The sequence below is a fragment of the Siphateles boraxobius genome, unplaced genomic scaffold (genome assembly GCF_051911475.1).
Source record: "Siphateles boraxobius isolate OS27281-9 unplaced genomic scaffold, OSU_SipBor_1 7, whole genome shotgun sequence".
Classification (NCBI taxonomy): domain Eukaryota; kingdom Metazoa; phylum Chordata; class Actinopteri; order Cypriniformes; family Leuciscidae; genus Siphateles; species Siphateles boraxobius.
The window spans coordinates 10,663,519-10,681,412 of record NW_027509197.1 but is presented as its reverse complement, the minus strand read 5'-3'; the positions used below and the strand labels follow the sequence as shown (position 1 = coordinate 10,681,412).

At 36.6% G+C, this 17,894-nt stretch overlaps 2 protein-coding genes across 4 annotated transcripts in view; one reads left to right on the top strand and one right to left on the bottom strand.

Annotated features, from left to right (window-relative positions):
- Positions 1-6,281: 6,281 nt before the first annotated feature.
- On the top strand, positions 6,282-12,643 carry ecrg4a (ECRG4 augurin precursor a). Of its 2 annotated transcripts, XM_077215294.1 has the most exons (4): positions 6,317-6,437; positions 7,736-7,780; positions 8,625-8,788; positions 11,949-12,643. In XM_077215294.1, exons 1-4 carry the CDS (start codon positions 6,368-6,370, stop codon positions 12,096-12,098), a joined length of 429 nt encoding a protein of 142 aa, XP_077071409.1. In that variant the 5' UTR covers positions 6,317-6,367; the 3' UTR covers positions 12,099-12,643. The 2 variants fall into 2 exon arrangements, with proteins under 2 accessions (XP_077071410.1, XP_077071409.1); XM_077215295.1 differs by lacking the exon at positions 7,736-7,780 and having other exon boundaries at positions 6,282-6,437; positions 11,949-12,423.
- A 533-nt stretch (positions 12,644-13,176) lies between these two features.
- Positions 13,177-17,894, bottom strand: part of uxs1 (UDP-glucuronate decarboxylase 1) — a 90,962-nt gene continuing 86,244 nt past the window's right edge. For both annotated transcript variants that reach the window (XM_077215285.1, XM_077215286.1), the window contains one exon: positions 13,177-13,983. In XM_077215285.1, the coding sequence (XP_077071400.1) occupies positions 13,852-13,983 (132 nt within the window). In that variant the 3' untranslated portion in view covers positions 13,177-13,851. The remainder of the gene's footprint in view (positions 13,984-17,894) is intronic.

Genomic DNA, 17,894 nt, shown 5'->3' with positions numbered 1-17,894 from the left:
CAATGTCAAAATTGTGGCTAATGAAAATGCTGAGTGGTTAGTAACCGCTAGCCTCAGTGGCTGGTGAGCAAAAAAGTTAATATCAAGTCCTGGTTATGATGATATAACAATGTTCTCCAATTTAGTCATGATTTGACACCAATGACATACAAATTACAATACATATACTGTAGCAAATGAGCTCAAAGGGTAATATGAATAATTAAGCATATAATTAATAATTAATTATAAATATCTGGATCAATTGTTAGAATTAGATTGAAGTAGCAGAATTAACATTACAATCAATTAACCTGTTCGTCTAGCGAACACTCTTTAATAATTAATTGTATAATTACTTATTCAAATGAAGTACCTACTCAAGAGAGTATGCGATTTCAGACGCAGCCAAAGAATAGAGGCAGGGTCACTAAGATATTGCCCTTTTAACTACTGCAAAGGACACACCTCTCAAGTTTGGCTTGACCAATGAAAAAGTTATAATTTCAAGCGGAACAAAGTTTATTTGTTTGGAAGCTGACTCATTTGGATAATCAGAGTGGGTTTGCAAATTTGTGTGCCATTAAACTCTGCCCAACTCAGCCCAACTTTCATGAAATTAATATAGGATCACTTTGAAATGAAACATGATATTATATGCGGGTTATACAAACTAGTAGTTCAATCATAAAACATGCATAAATTAGTATACAATACAAAACACAATGTAAAATACAGTAATAATGCACAAAATGTCCTGGAATTCATGTCAATTTATAGAAAGGTTTGTCTTTTTATGGACATTATGAGTCTGATCCAATAGGGAATGCTGTGATGTAAACAAAACTTGATAAACATTTTCCAACCATTTTCTTTTAACTTTTATGTTTTAAAGCTTTCATCTACAACTGAAATTTATTAAGATCTGAGTTTATATGTCCACAAAAATGCAATCATGGATCAAGAAAGCGTAATTCCTAAAAGACAAAACTAAAAGATTTAAAATGTCAAACACACAGGCCTTTAAAGATCTTTTTAAAGATATCTCTTCTTTAGATGATTTGCCATCACTGCTGTGATACAAATTGTTTTCTCACAAGCCTGAATTCTAAAATTGTGATTTACTCCCATGCTGAGGGAAAAGTTTAGTTGCAGAGTAATTGAATGGCATTAATGCTACATGGTGTGTTCTGTTGTCTGATTTACTTGTCACGTTTCTTCATGTTCTTTTATGGCCTCCTATACAGCTCCATGCTTCTGGGTTTAATTTTCTCATCAGGCTCTGTTATCTATCTTGAACATCCGGCTCAGAGGGCTTTCAGTGAGTCATCGTCCAATCACTTTCTCACCATTTGATCATCTTCTGTGAAATGTCATCATTTTAATTGAATATTCCTGACGTTAAGAAGGACATGATGACATCATTTTCACTTTTGAGCTGACTATTCCATTAAGGCTTGCCTTCACTCTTCAGTACTTGAGTGAAGCACAAATGCAACACAAATTCTCCTCCAGAACAGTCATACTGTCCCTTTTACTCACATTTATTGTAAGTACAACATTAAGCACATTTTGGTTACAATATTGCAAGGTGTCCTTGTTACAGAGTAATTGTGCATTTAAAGGGTTATTCAACTTAAAATGAAAATTATCCCCTTATTTACTCACCCTCAAGCCATCCTAAGAGTATATTACTTTATTCTTTCAGCCAAACACAATCAGAGTTATATTACAAAATATCCTGGCTCTTCCACGCTTTATAATGGGAGTGAATAGTATAAGATTTTGAAGCCCAAAAAAGAGCATCCATCCATCATCCATCCATCCACACGTTCACAAGAAAGTTGAGTTCCGACGTATGATATAAGAGTAGCTTAAGCTTAGGTAAGAGTAGACGCCTCTCGCGGTTAAAACAAATAGGGCTGGGCAACAAACTCAAGCTCCTCTGACATTTCTCTTTAAAAATTCTCATTGTAGACTTCTAATTCGTGACCGCTTCTGCATTCGTCAGTAGGTCATGCGTCTGGTCAGAGGTCACTCTTCGGTCAGAACTCTCGCGTATGGAAGCCAGTGTTTCTAGCGTATAAAGTTTTAAATATAGATATTTTTCTTACAAAAATGCCTTTATTAACCCACTGGAGCAGTATGGATTACTTTTATGATGGATGGATGCACTTTTTTGGGTTTCAATATCTCAGTTTCTATGCACTCCCATTATAAAGCTTGGAAGAGCCAATATATATTTTTAATATAACTCTGATTGTGTTTGGCTGAAAGGAGAAAGTCATACACACCTAAGATGGATTGAGGGTGAGTAAACTATGGGATACTTTTCATTTTTCATTTTACCCTTAAAGTACAGAGTAATATTAATTAACATCAGGTACTTATTATAGGGTTATGATTAGGTTTAGGGTTAGTTGCATGTAATTATGCACAATTTATAGTTATCACTAAAGTAAAGGACACAGTAAAATAAAGTATTACCCACATTTTGTAAATCAATGATTCAAAATGTAAGCACAGCAGTAAATACATTTTGTGAAAAGACATTTGGATTTATTTTACCAGGGTTTTGGAGCCTACACTGTTTCATTATCACATTATTAGTGTGATGACGATATTACAAAGTAGACAATAAGCTTCCCCTTATGTGGTGGTGGTTTTGGCTTGAACAGCATAGATGTTACTGTTATTTGAAATATGTGAAATATCCTCAGTTTCACGCATTGATTCAAACTGACGTTTGCTTTAAACCTTGTATACATTTTTGGACTTTTCACAGGACGTGAAAAACAATCAAAACAGTGTCTGCTTGATGCTTTTCCTCTTTCCATCACACTCAAACATTTGCTCTGTCACTCTATTTAACCTGTGATGCATGACATTCAAAAGAGTATACAGTTCTTTTAAATATATTTCTGTATGTGAGGACCTTTAACCCCATTCTCAGTATCCAATATAACTTGCTTCTTAATGTCATTGTGTTTTTATTGATGATGACACAAATTCAACATGGTTTTTGCTTTTGAGTGACTTCTTGCATTCAATCATGTAATGCCTAACAGTCAATGCATTTCTCTGGTAAATACTACTGACGATATCATTTTAGCAGAAAAGTCAATATTGAATACATTTCCCTTCAAGTTTTGCATTATGTAAAATAAGGCAATCTTGCCTGCCAGAGAGGAATGGTGAAAAATGGAACATTCACAGCATGGACCACATTTTCATGAAATGTGGTCCATGTTGTGAACTGTATGGAAATTCAATTTGTGAAATAAAAATCATTACTTTTCCTTCCAGACTGTGTTTCCTTTTATCAGAGTGATACAGTTCTGAAAGTCACTTAGTTATGCATGAACAAGAATAAGTAGGGATGGCCCGATACCATTTTTTTTCAAACCGATACTAGTACAATTATTTACATTTGTGTACTTGCCGATATCGAGTACCGATACCGATATTTCTACCGCAAAAGTAACTATAGGCTCCCAGAAAAGAAGACAGAAGACTATTTTAGAACACAGGTTAGAAGACTGTTTTTATTTTCTTCTCTGCTTGTTTTAACAAGTCTAAAAATAAATAATAATGAGTAAAATAATAAATGTATTAACACACAAACCACTGTTAATTTAACATAAAAGCAAGCAGTTACTGCGTGCATGGTCTGACATGACTGAATGCGCCCAAAGTGCGCTCCCTTAATAGTCTAATTCCTAAAAAGCTGACAGTTCATCGCGATCTCACACATCTGTTATTATCAATGAAGCTGACTGCACAATGAATCTTTCATAATATCCACACTTTGTTTGTTATAATTAGAGGATTTGCCAGCATACAGAATTCAGCACTGAACAAAAAAGTTTTGAGCAGTGAGGGGAGTCTATCTTAAATGCTTCTGATTAGCCATTGCGTTCAAGAAATCAACACATATGTCTGTGATTGGCTATATCGCTCAACGCTGCAAACATGTTATGAATAGAAACTCTGGCCTGTAAATCGTTTCTATTTTGTTTTAGTTGTTCTTCTTGCTTTTCTGCAACAGATGAATGAAAATCTATTAGTTTTAATATGTTGTATTCATAGATATGTCTAGTTTGCGGGAGTCCCGCGAATCGTTTTATTCTCCCGGAACCCGCACACACAGAGTGAGTGCTTTACCGCCCGCGCCCGCGCTCGCGCTCGGCCATCAGATCTAGTGCCGCGCCGCACTCTTTTGCGTTGGGAGTGCACGTTCCTATGCCTCAGTTCACCTCGACAAAGCACTCGCGGCGGCCAGTTTCGTTTCGCAAAATGTACGTGGTATCGGGGCGTGGTATCGGCGAATTTTTATGAGTACGAGTACGAGTATATGAGGACAGTATCGACCCGATCCCCGATGCCAGTATCGGTATCGGGCCATCCCTAATTTTAAGTATTTAGATTCTGAAAATCACTGACTTTAAGCAGACCAAACATTCACTTATGCAAAGTTAGGATCTTTCCAGTTTCAATAAGTAGTTTGTGTCTGCCAGTCAGTCTACATCACATATTCTGCTATCATCTCTTCTCAAAAGAGTACAATGCAGTTGGTAAATTCAACATTTCTAAAATTCATTTTGATGTGTGATATTATACTCAATGTTTCATATGAGACATTACCTCAAAGTGAAAATAAACTTTCCTGCTGCACTGAAAGGCTGGTCTCTAAAGACATGCAGAGTGCTAGAAAGAAGACAATGGCTTTGGGAAGAAACATATGATATTAAAAAAAAACCACTAAGACAACACTCCAGATAATTATCACAATCCAAGCTTCAACCACTTGTCTTTAATTAAAAGAGCATTGGAAGGAAATTACTAACGGTGATTCATCAGATACACAATATAATACTCTAGAAATCCATGCATATTCACAATCACTAATCTGAGCGCTTAAATAGAGCAAGTGACGCAACAACTCAACTATGCAAAACATAAACTCTTCACTGCATCAAACTCATCATCAGGAATCACAGTGGTATTATATGAATATGATGCTGTTTGCATAATCACAAAATCTACCTTGCTTTACCTTCCAGTAATCCACAATAAATCAAAAAATCCCCCCCCCCCCCCCCACCTAAACAATAAATGAACCTCAGGATCTGGCAGTCTGATACATGTCCTTCTCATACTGGTGATTACATACTCATACATTAACGTTACTGGAATAACTTTTTGTTATTTTTTCTTTTGGCTGAACCATGCCTGAACTTTCAGCCAAATTTCTGGAACGTTCCCTGTTAGCTGTGTGGGTAAATGCCTGTGCCCAGTTTCTGTTATCAAAGAAACACCATGGGAAGTGTCTTAAATGAATAAAGTGGACAGGGACATGAGTCATGACATCCCTCTGCTGATACTCCCACTCATGCAAGCCCATATAATCCTGAAGTCAGAAAAATACTCCAACAAGGTGTCTCAGATTTCCTCGGTCACAGCTAACAACCAGCAAATTAGTGTGAGCTTGTACTTCTCCTCCTTCACCCTCTGGGTTTGTAGACTTAGCCTTCTGACCACAAATTGCCATTGCCTATTTCCAGGCCCACAGGCTTGACGAAAAGGGGCAAACTTAACCTCCATAATCAGGAAACAAACAGTTCCTACAACTGTTCAGTCCAAACAACTCCAAACCACACATGCATCTGACAGATCACAGTCTGCATGAACGGATGCAAAACTAATCTTGATTTGCACATGATTTTTGATCAGTACATAATTGCAATTTTGATTCATTTTGCACAAAGTTGAAGTAAGTTGTGGGTAAAACAAAGATTATTGGATTCAGTGTTGCTTCCTGTTTCTTTGTAGTTATTTGTGAAAATTACGAGCAATTTCTGAGTGAAATTTGATTAAACTAATCATTCGAAGTAGATCCTACACCATTTTTTACAAATCATAAAAGCTTGTGAACCTTGAGGGTTTTGTCATTTAAAGTTTTTGGCAACAGTTACCTAAACTCAAAATGATTCAAAATGTAGAAGGCTTAAAGAAGTCAAACTAGTCAACATTTGTAGTGGATTAAAAGAGTTAATCAAAGTTGTCCTAAAACAAGAACGGGTATTGTATTTATAACTTTGATTAAACTAGGTTTTGATCCACTTCAAATGTTGACTACTAAAGAATCAAGGGCTGCAACTCCATTGAATGTGGAAAACTACTCCCGCTGCACATGTGTATTCGCTTAAATTTACAAGGAGATAGGGTCTTTCTGGTAAGCGAGTTACAGTAATTTGCCAGCCGCAGAGTCTGTTGGGAATGTTTGCGTGGGCTTCCCTCGGGCTCTCTCTCCTCCTCTCTCCTCTCTGCACGTTTGCTTGCAGACCAGCGCCGTTGTGCAAATCGACGGAGAAGAAGACAAGAAGTCATGCTTTCTGAGAAGTGTTACCTGCGCCTGCTCACCTTTGTGGCCCTATTGACTGTACTGGCTCTCTCAGGTCATTTTTTCCTCTCTTTTTTTCTTGTTCGTTCTTGCACTTTGCACCTCACAGTTTTTTTTTCTCGTTTAAAAGTGTCTGCTAAAATGTGCTTGCAGTAATGTCTGAAGTATGAATGTGGGTGATTTCACTTAGAATTGAAATGGAAAAGTTGGGGAAGTTCAGTAAATGTAATGTGCGCAGAATTTTTTTTTTCTTTGTCATTTTTTGCGCTTCACAGCATGTTAAATGTGTGAAAGGAACACTTGAGCGAGTAAACAGCTGGAGAGATTCTTGGAGTTTGCTGGAGTTTTTGCACTGACATGAAATCTCTGCAGTCGTATGTCGCACTAAAAGTATCCGAAGCTCCTGAAATTGACGTCTTCTTGCAGGTTGTTAGGACCATTTGTTTTTCATCTTTGCATAGGCTTGTTATAGTTTATGATCTCCCTCCCTCCCCCTATCTAGTGTCCGATTGTGTCACACTTTCCACGGAGAGTTGGAATGCACGAGAAACTGTTCAGTCCTTGAATGAAGGCTTGAAAATACTGAACGTAGTTGAATGTTATTTACTTTTTTTCGAAGGATGGTCATTTGTGATGCTGTTTTGTCTCTTTGTACTGTACTGTTTTGTACTGTTGAGAGTTTAAATGAGATGTTTTGTAGGCTCGATTATTACAGCAAGCTGCACGATGACAATGTTTGAGGTATTACGGGATGGTCATGTGTTTAAATATGTATAATTAAGTAATATTATGTCAATATACTAAGCTATTTAACCAAAAACTAACCACCATGAAAACAGAAAACCACATGATGAATCGGAGTTCTTAATAAGTGGCCTATTCGTAAAGCATGGCCAATATCTTTTTTTTATATATAAATGCACAGGGTCATCATACACACAAACACCATCAGGATAACACACAACACTAAAATAATGCAATAAAAATGAAATAAATAACAGAAAAATGTTCATTACCAATAAAAATGAGACGAAACGAAATTATTTATATAAAAAATATAATCACATGTTATGTGATCCTTTGTTTTTCACAATAAATTACACAGTATTTTATAGTAAAAATATGTTACATTTTTCACTGTATATGGTAAGGTAACTTTTTGTGGTAAGGTAAACACACACACAGACACACACAGACACACACACACACACACACACACACACACACACACACACACACACACACACACACACACACACACACACACACACACACACACACACACACACACACACACACACACACACACACACAATGTATAATCCTTCTAATTCAGTTTGTAATATTTTCTAGATGTTGCTAGTGAGAACACCCTGGAAAAACTCTTGATGAAAAAAGGTGATTTTTTTTAAATTGCATGCTTTATTTTGTCAGCAACAAACTAAACAAAATCACCAAAAGAGAGGTGCCTGTATGACGTCACTTTGTAGGCCAACTGGAAATTATCATCACACTGGTTCCCTCGACAAAAACCCAGTAGGATTTTCACACAAGCTTTTGGATTATCGCCTAAAACAAGCTCTTTGATCAAAAAAAGTTTATAATACTTGCCCGTTTTGTCAATCAAGATAATTATCACAGATGAACACAACTTTTATACATTTTGAAGCCTAAATACAGTCGCCAAAAATAAAAAGCTAAAGGTAGGATATAAACGAACAACACCACGGTCCCACGAATCCAATGTCATCACTAACCTTCCGACAACTCTTTCAGTTTTTATCTAAAAACATTTTCCAAGAAGGTTTGAGTTAGAATAGTTTATAAGAGCACGGTTATTAGCCAAATGAGCCTGTAAAAGCAGACTGAGTTTACCTGTTCAGCGTGATGACCGACAGCCTCTAGTCCCATTTAGCCATTTGTTAGCAACCGCCTGTTTAAAGACACATAACAGCTTCAAAAAATCATGAGTGGGGTAATATTGATGTATTTTATGTCGTAGAATAAAACGTGAAAGTGTCTTGAGCTTGTGTTAACCACAGACCTTTCAGCTATTTAACCAAAACCCCATTCAAAAAACCCATTGACGTCGGGACGATGGAGCGGGAGGACTAAAATGCTAACCTGCTTCAGGGTTTTGGCCTACACAGTGATGTCATACCTTCACCACTCTAAACCCCACCCGTGGGTGTGCTTTATCCATATTTGTGTCCTCCTGTCCCGTTGCGTTGTCTCCCACTAGTGGATGCTGATGTAAAGCCAGCTGCAGCTGTGGCTGTGACTCCCTCCAAGGCCAAACAGTTCCTGGCCTCCCTTAAAAGGCCCAGAAGAAACCTGTGGGACCGCAGCCGGCCTGACGTTCAGCAGTGGATCCAGCAGTTCATGTACATGGGCTTTGATGAAGCAGTGAGTACTAGTGTCAGCTTTTAAAATACCATAAAACATTTGCATATATAGAAGGTCTTAAAATAGCTTCAGGTATAGCTACACCTTTATGTCATATGTCACTTCTACACACACTAACATGAATGTAAGACAAAATTGTGCCACAATTTAAGACAAAATTAAGGCAAACACATAAGAAATCCCTGTCCAGAGGTGTTTAAGAACTTAAAAATACTTCATGATACTTCATGAAGATACTTCATGGATACATCATAAAATACTGTATCTGTATATTTTGCTTCTTTATCACCCTCATGTTTCAAGTCAGTTTGTTGTTCCAGCCTGTATCTGAAGGGATTGATGTTGCTTGCACAAAAAAATAAAAAAAATTAAATTGCCAACTCTGGCCCTCGAGATCGTCTTTCCTGCCAAGTTTAGCGCCAATCAGACACACCTCAACAAGCTTATCAAGATAAATAAATAAATAAATAATTAATATTGATTTGTGTGGTAATTAGCTTGTAACTGTGGACGCCCAAAACATAAGCACATCTATATGCAGGATACAGTGGTCAGTCATGTATAAAGGGTTGCATAAGATCTTGGACACATAAAGAAAATTTGACTGCTGAATGTCGTAATTGACCAGTCAGAATCAAGAATTCCTCAGGTCCGTTTGATTTAGTTGAATCAAATCCCATTTGGGATTGACCTGTTGCAAAAAGGCTACAGCCAATTTAAGGTCCAACTTTTTATAAAAATGTATGTACATTTGAATAATTCCAAAATTAATTTGTGTGTGTGTCTGTGTGCATGTGATATGAATTTTGACCTCTCTTAATGCTCTACCTTAATGCAGTTCAGACATAAAGGTCTTAAACAAAAGTCCTTCTCTGTCCTTGAGGGATTGAACCCAGCTAACAAGGAACATTCACAGTTGTCATAAAGTAATGAACAAGCGTTCTTCCAGTAGTGTTATTATAAACTGAACAAAATTATAAACGCAACACTTTTGTTTTTGCCCCCATTTTTCATGAGCTGAACTCAAAGATCTAAGACTTTTTCTATGTACACAAAAGGCCTATTTCTCTCAAATTTTGTTCACAAATCTGTCTAAATCTGTGTTAGTGAGCACTTCTCCTTTGCCGAGATAATCCATCCACCTCACAGGTGTGGCATCAAGATGCTGATTAGACAGCATGATTATTGCACAGGTGTGCCTTAGGCTGGCAACAATAAAAGGCCACTCTAAAATCTTTTTTAAAAAAATCTGTATGTTTTAGTTGTAAATGTAACTAGTTTGTTTCAGAACATTCAAAATGAACGTTTCCAAAATGTTTGAAGAATAGAATGTTCCTTTTACATTCACATTAGTTCAGAGCGTTCAGAGAACATTCAGAAATAACATTTTCATAACTTGATGGGAATGTTAGAAAAATGTTCTTAGAACATATTTTTGTTAGCTGGGATGCAGTTTTCAACTGAGCCCAGCACATGACATATGAAGAAATTATAGATCATGGCCACTAGTTAAGAATTTGTTCCTTTGTTTTAATAAATTGTGGCCACAAATTCGTTCCATCCTTTTAATAAATTGATTGAACTAAAACAATGTAAGTCGTGTGGCCACGATATAAGGAGGGATCGAATTATTACAGTTGTAATCAAAACTATTCAACCCCCATGCAAATCAGGTTTATTGGCAAAATGTACTGACTTTCAGCTGTTTGCAATTAACAAATCAAACAAAAGTAATTGATATAGCTCAACACAACAAATGTTTCAAGTGGTTCCCAACAAATTCAACTGAAAATGCAACTTTTAACGACTTCTGCAGTCTCAAAATTATTCAACCCCTTCATAGCAAGCATCTTTAGTACTTAGTAGAAAACCCTTTTGCTGTTATAACCTGCTGCAAACAAGATGTATAACCAGACACCAGCTCAGGCAGCGTTTCTGAGAAATCTGAGCCTGTTCCTCATGAACAATGGCCTCCAATTCAGTTTTATTTTTGGGTTTGCGTGCTGCAACCACCTTCTTCAAATCCCACCAGAGATTTTCTATATCTTCTATCAACGTTTTGGACCATTCTTTTGACCATATTTCAAACATGCAGTCAAACGTGACACTCAACAAACTTAGCCAGATCATATATTTCATGTGTTCTAGATCAAGCACACCTGGTGCATCTAATGAAGCCCTTGATTAGCTGTGTCAGGGCTGCTTGAGACAACACCTGTTTTGCAGAGTTTTGCTGTTGTGAGGGATTCTATTCAGGGGGTTGAATAATTTTGAGGCTGCGGAAGTAATGAAAAGTCGCATTTTTAGTTGAATTTGGGGAAACCACTTGAAACATTTGTTGTGTTGAGCTATTGCAATTACTTTTGTTTGATTTGTTCATTGCAAACAGCTGAAAGCTGAAATTTTTGCCAATAAACCTAATTTGTAATGGCGGTTGAATAATTTCAATTACATCTGTATATCTTGTGCACGATTTAGTTAAAATGAGGGAGCAATTTAGTAAAACATGCTGACATATGTAATATATGTATTTCCATGACACAGTAAGTCGTGGAAACAAATTAATTTGTGGCCACAATATACTTTTTTTTTTCGCCGCCATGTGCGGAAAACAGCTGTTGTTATGCGAAAAAGAAATTTCATACATATATACTCATTGTTCTTGAACCCTATCATTCAAAAGGGCATAAGGGCATAATTAGGCTCACAGATATGGTCACTGTGATTTTTCCAAGTAAGACACATTCCTGGGTCAACATATTTTGTTGATCCTGCAACAACATTCCTGTCAAAAAATCAGTCCTAACTCCATCCCTATAATCAGAGGGAAATGATAGTTGAATAAGACTGACGTAGAAGCACCTAACCCTGGTTGTGAGCCTAAATGTGTGTGCATAAACCGTAAACTTGTCCCTCAAATCTGATTGGTTGTTTAGAATGTTGTTCCAGGAACATGTTGTACTTGGTAAAATCACTTTCACCCACAGATTTTAAAAATGTTTTAGGCATAATAAAAAGTACATCGATTAAACAAGTAATTATAGAATGTGTAGTATAGAAAGTCAGATGGTACACAATGCCCTTATTTAGTTGTGACATCTTATTTCAAACTTTGATTTAGCTCATTGATTGAACCTTTTTTTCCCCTCATTTACTTCAGAGACTTGAAACTGATCTCGCCTATTGGATGGACCACCACCGATCCAGTGACCAAGGTCGCCAGCATCACTATGATGAAAACTCTCCCATAGGACCTCGGAGCGCTGGGTCATACAGGCATGGAGCAGATGTCAATTATGACTACTACTAAAACACCATGTCTTCGCAGAACCATGTCACTGCTGCAAAGAATACAATTGTAAGACATAACCGCTCTGATTCTTTTGTAGCTTGTACTCCTTTTGTAAATTGTAACAACAGATAGAACATCAAGATAGTCAATATTTAAGGAATAGTTCACACATAAATTAAAATTCTATCATTACTTTTAGTCCAAAATGACAACAAATGAAAAAATATCATAAGTAGGCCATATGATAAATTTGAGATGAAAAGACTGAAATGTAGTTCATTACTGATAATCTTGTCCTCATTTTAGAGCTTGATAGGCCCAGTTTTCTTTTGCTTTCATAATAATGCAATGGGTTGGGAACATAAGGGCGAGGAAATGATGATGGAATCATTTTTGGGTGAACTATCCTAAGTAGTTGGATTCATTTTTTTTTTTTTTACAAAAGTCAATCGTGTTTGAAATGACATCATATTTTTTAGTGAACTATCCCTTTAAGATCTTCTAGCTGGTGTAGTTTTCAAAAGTCTGCAGTGTCACAATAAAGACCACACAACCTAATTTTACATAACCTGTTTTTTTTCTTTCTCTTTTTTAAATATTCAGCAAGGAAGCATCAAATTGATCAAAAGTGACAGTATTGTGTTACAAAAGACTTATTTCAAATAAATGCTGTTCTTTTGAACTTTTAATTCATCAAAGACTTTTCAAAATGTATCACGGCTTCCACAAAAAAAAAAGCAGCACAACAACCGTTTTCAGCATTGATAACAATCAGAAATGTTTCTTGAGCAGCAGATCGTCATATTAGAATGATTTCTGAAGGATCATGAGAGTAATGAAGCTGAAAATTCAGCTTTTTGAAATGTTAATTATATTTTACAAAATTAATGTTATTGTATTTTTGATTATATAAATGCAGCCTTGGTTAAATATACAGACCTCCATTTTTTTATGCATCCAGTGTTAAAGGGAAGAGGGGGAAAAAAGAGAGAAAAGGATTATGAATGGGAATGCAGCAGTGAAAAGCAATACAAATGGGCAATGATCAGCCACTGAGCAGAAGGACAGAGAAAGTGAGATTAAAAAGAGAATACAGTGAAAATCACAGTAAATATTTTATTAAAATATTCGTTTCACCTGAAATCAATTATAGATTCAAAGTTCTGTATGAAGATTCACAAAGGTAACAACAGATTTTACTCAAAATCATCACAAGGAACATTTTCCAAAGCTTTTCTTTAATATGTGTCCTCAAATTTCAGGACAGAGCTGGATGAGGTTTCCTGCTCCAGACCAGACATTCAAGATCTTTAAATAATATGCAATCGCTAATTTCCATAATTTCCTGAAGGCGTCCATTCAAAAACCAAAAGAAACACACTGCTAGCTTTGATAAAAAATAAAAAAAATAAAAGAAACCCCAGATCACATCAATTAAAACGGCACAGAATGTAAACACAACAAAAATGCACAAGATGATGAAACTTGCTTTAAATAACAGACAGACGACTGACAAACCAAAGTGCAAGGCAAAGTGTGTAAATTGGATATCTTTGAGGCACATTTGACTGAAAAACAAACTCTTTAGAGACAGCTTTTTGCCTGAGCCGCTTTTCAAAACATTTGCGCAAAAATCATGAGAAAAATTCCTTTCTTTTTTCTTCAAAAATATGTATCAGTAAGTGGGAGGTGGGAAACCCACACTGTAAAATGGCTGCTGGATGTCCAAAGTCCTCCAATATCCCAGCATTCCTGAGATGAACACAATTGATCAGTTGTGTCTGGGTCTTCCTTTTTTCATCCGGGCAGCTTTGGGTTTGGGTATATACTGATTATTGGCTTGATGCTCCAGCTCTCTGCTGAAGTACTGGATGGTTTTGTTCAAGCCTTCCTCCAGTGGCACCTGGAAACACACAAATTACATTTTAATAAACAGACTTTTTCAACTGAATTATGATTGGATCAGCCACAACTGAGACGGTTGTAAAAACAACATACATACATACATACTATGGCTGTCCTAAATCCTTAAAGCAGAGGTCTTCAATCCTGCTCCTGGAGGGCCACTGTCCTGCAGAGTTTAGTTCCAACCTGCTTCAGCACACCTGCCTTTGTATATTCAAGCGATCCTGAAGAGCTTGATGAACTGATTCAGGTGTGTTTGATTAGGGTTGGAACTAAACTCTGCAGGACAGTGGCCCTCCAGGAGCAGGATTGAAGAACTCTGCCTTTAAGTAACACCAGGTCAATTTTGCTCTCGGGGTCCCCCAACAGTTGGGAAACAGTATTGTCCTCTACTACTGTCGTAAACTCTGTCATCGTGCATTTGTTGACAACCATGATAGCCCTGAACACTGTAGGAGGAGGGTCACTTCTGCTTGCATCGCGTGTGAAATGTCTTCATCCCAGGTACAGTGTCATATATTTCAGCATGTCATATGAATATAATTTCATGGGTTTCTTTTTTTTCTAACGACAAATGATCGCGATGATCACGTTTACAAGCCAGTGTCATTATAGTAGCCTAGTCTATTGGTTACCGTTTTACTGAATCTATATGATACTTCAATGCAATGTTTGAATGGTAGATAATAACCATATATCGTCAATATTATAATATCTAGCTACCATAAATAAATCTGCAAATTTTACAAATCGATTTGCATTATAGCTTGAGGCAAGACAAATAATCATTACCTGATTCATGAAGATAAACGGAGGATAAGATAGCTTCCGTAACATAGTCAGGCAGACAAAAAAACACCCCAGACTACGGGGTGTCATTGGTTGTTGCGTTAAATGTTACCCAGATACAATAGTGCTATTTTCTGATTGGCTAACAACACCAGACGAACAACACCAGAGGAGACGCGCTTGAATTCATGCCTGTTCCACAGTGAGAGCGGCGCGGCCAGAGTTTTGGGCGCTGCGGCATATTAAATATATTACAAATAGGTTTTCAGCGTGAGAAATACAATGTGTGGCGGGAGAGCGTGACAAAAGACCGAAATGAGTGACTGTCACGCTCAATGCGTGACACTTGACAGCCCTGCGATTTTAAGGAAGTGGGGGTGGTGGTGGAAGTGACGTATATGCCGTAAAGCAGTCGAGTTTTGTAGTTCTCTTTGTTCGCCGTTTACTACCCGAAACCCGAAGTTTAAAAGTACGATTAAAAACGCTACAGACCCCGTCAGGCTATGGCAGACGTGTCATTCAACCTATTGTAAGTCGATGTACCATCACAAGAGACTTGGAAATATATTATGAAGGTTGAAAAGTTACCTGGTGTTACTTTAAATTTTGAGGGGAAAGCAATTTATAGTGGTCTCTTAAATCATAGTGGACATTATCGAGTGCACGCATTCAATTCCACAAGGCACTGCAACAGCCTGATAATACCCATAATGCACTGCGAGGGTCATGCCAATTCAAATGCAGATATATTTCTTTGCTTGTTTTGGATCTGGAGATGCTGTACTATTGCAGAAGAACAGGACACCCTACTGTATAAGACCGAGAACAAGGATTGGCGGAAAAAACTTGTCAATGGTGAGGAAAGAGTTAACATATACATACAGTACTGTATGTCTTATGGACGTTAGTATTGCTGTAGTTTGTCAGTAGGAAATATCAGTTTTACATTTTTCCAAACATTCCTTTTGGCAATTATTGTAATAATCCAGTGAGATTCCTGTATGCACAAGGAGTCTGAAAACAGCCTGTATGATCTGATCTCACCATCATCGAGTCTGTATGGGATTACATGAAGAAACTGACAGACTAAATCCAGAAGGACTGTGGCACATCTCCAAGACGCTTGAAGAAACCTGCCTGTAAAGCTATAGTACTGGGAAAAGTTTTAGGCACTTGTGTAAAAATGCTGTAAAGTCAGGATGCTTTCAAAACTAATGTCATAAATAGATTTTATTAATCAATGAACTAAATCAAATCGATATTTGGTGTGACCACCTTTTGCGTTTAAAGTCCTCGGTACACTTGAACATAGTTTTCCAGATAGCTTTGCAGGCAGGTTTCTTCAAGCGTCTTGGAGACGTTGCCACAGTTCTTCTGAATTTAGTCTGTCTCAGTTTTTTTCCATGATGGTTAGATCCAGAGGTGGGAGTAAGTCACACATGTGCAAGTCACAAGCAAGTCTCAAGTCTTAACCTTCGAGTCTCAAGCAAGTCCAAGTAAATTTTTTATAAAGGCAAGTCAAGTCAAGTCACTGCCTTATGTCAAGCAAGTCAAGTCAAGTCGTAGCTTGGGTCACAAGTCACTGGCAAGTCATACAAACGTTTGACGATTTCAATGAATTTATATATTAAAATAAGTTAAAACTACAGAAGTTGTGGACTATGTTTTTATTTGCAACATTTATATATATATATATATATATATATATATATATATATATATATATATGCATTTCCACAAATAGCTGAGTGGTTACTACAATAAAAATCTAAATGTAACTGAAATTAGGCCAACATTAAAGCATGAAAAAATAAATATGCCTCAAACATTGCAGAAGACCATTAAAAGGTATTAAACAATTCACAATTCAAGTAGGCTATAGTTCCTATGCGACCAAAGGCATTCTTCAAACTGGCATCCCCTTAATACAAGTTATATATTTTTAATTATGAAGTTAAAACCGCCAATAGGTGGCGCCAAATTACCGTATTAATGTACGAGTCACAGAAGCATTCATTTAACTTATGTTCAAAACGGCAGATTCGTTCTGGAACTAAGGAACTAGGTCACTGAATCACAAATACGCATAACTCTTTCTGTGGCTTGTTTGGAACTATTGTCATTGGAGAAATCGAGCAAAAACAGAAAATATTTGGAATATTAGGCTATGTCTAAATGTCACATGACAATATTCACTCTTACTGAACTGTTTTATAAAGTCATTATCACATTTGCAATCGCGTCAATATTCTGGAAATATTTTTTAATATAATATGTTATAATTATGAAAATAACTCATACTAGGGCATTTTTTTTCACCACATTTTGAATTTTGGGTGCAATATTAATTCTGCTGGCATTTTGATAACATCTAATAGATGTAACCCCTGATAACATATAACCCTGCTTTAAGAGAAACATAAAACACGACAAAACATTAACAGTTTTCTATGTGGTTTTTTGTCATTGGAAAGAACGACATATTTGGCTTTAAAGCATGATTTAAAAAGAAATGTGGCAAATGTTATACAAAACATATGACATCATTAATTATCATTTAAATATTGACAACATTAAGCTACATTTGAAACATTTGGCATGCTGTTTTGACCAATATTCTCTCTAGATTTAACCCCTTAGCTGTCATCCCCCTTTTGATAATTGACATTAAAATGCAGTATACAAACCTAAATGGTTGTAATTAGGGCTGGGCGATATGGAGCAAAAAATATATCTCGATATATTTTGCTATATCTCGATATACGATATATATCTCGATATCTTTACAGGAAAAATAACCCAACAAAAACTAATGCAAAAACAAATATGCCAAATACCACAGTCTTTTTTTTTATTGGAGTGCAAAGAGGTAGGCAGTTCATGTAGTCCAAAGTGCTTCTGCGACATTTAAAAAAAAAATCCCTGTATACAAAAATAATAATTGTATACAAATTAATTGCTGTATACAAAAATAATTGCCACCTGTCCCGTTTTACCGGGATTGTCATCCTTTTTAATAACATGTGCCGGGAAATGTATCGTTTTCGAAAGGCTGTGTGAATGTTCAAACCATGGTTCAAACCGTGTAGCGCGCGCACGCCAGAGAGGGACAGAGAGCGA

What these genes read in the sequence shown, in the direction of transcription:
- ecrg4a (XM_077215294.1), top strand. Translation starts at nt 6,368, where the DNA reads ATGCTTTCTGAGAAGTGTTACCTGCGCCTGCTCACCTTTGTGGCCCTA. An exon ending in AAAACTCTTGATGAAAAAAG is followed by an intron (nt 7,781 to 8,624) that starts GTGATTTTTTTT and finishes GTCTCCCACTAG; the next exon opens with TGGATGCTGATGTAAAGCCA. An exon ending in ACATGGGCTTTGATGAAGCA is followed by an intron (nt 8,789 to 11,948) that starts GTGAGTACTAGT and finishes CATTTACTTCAG; the next exon opens with AGACTTGAAACTGATCTCGC.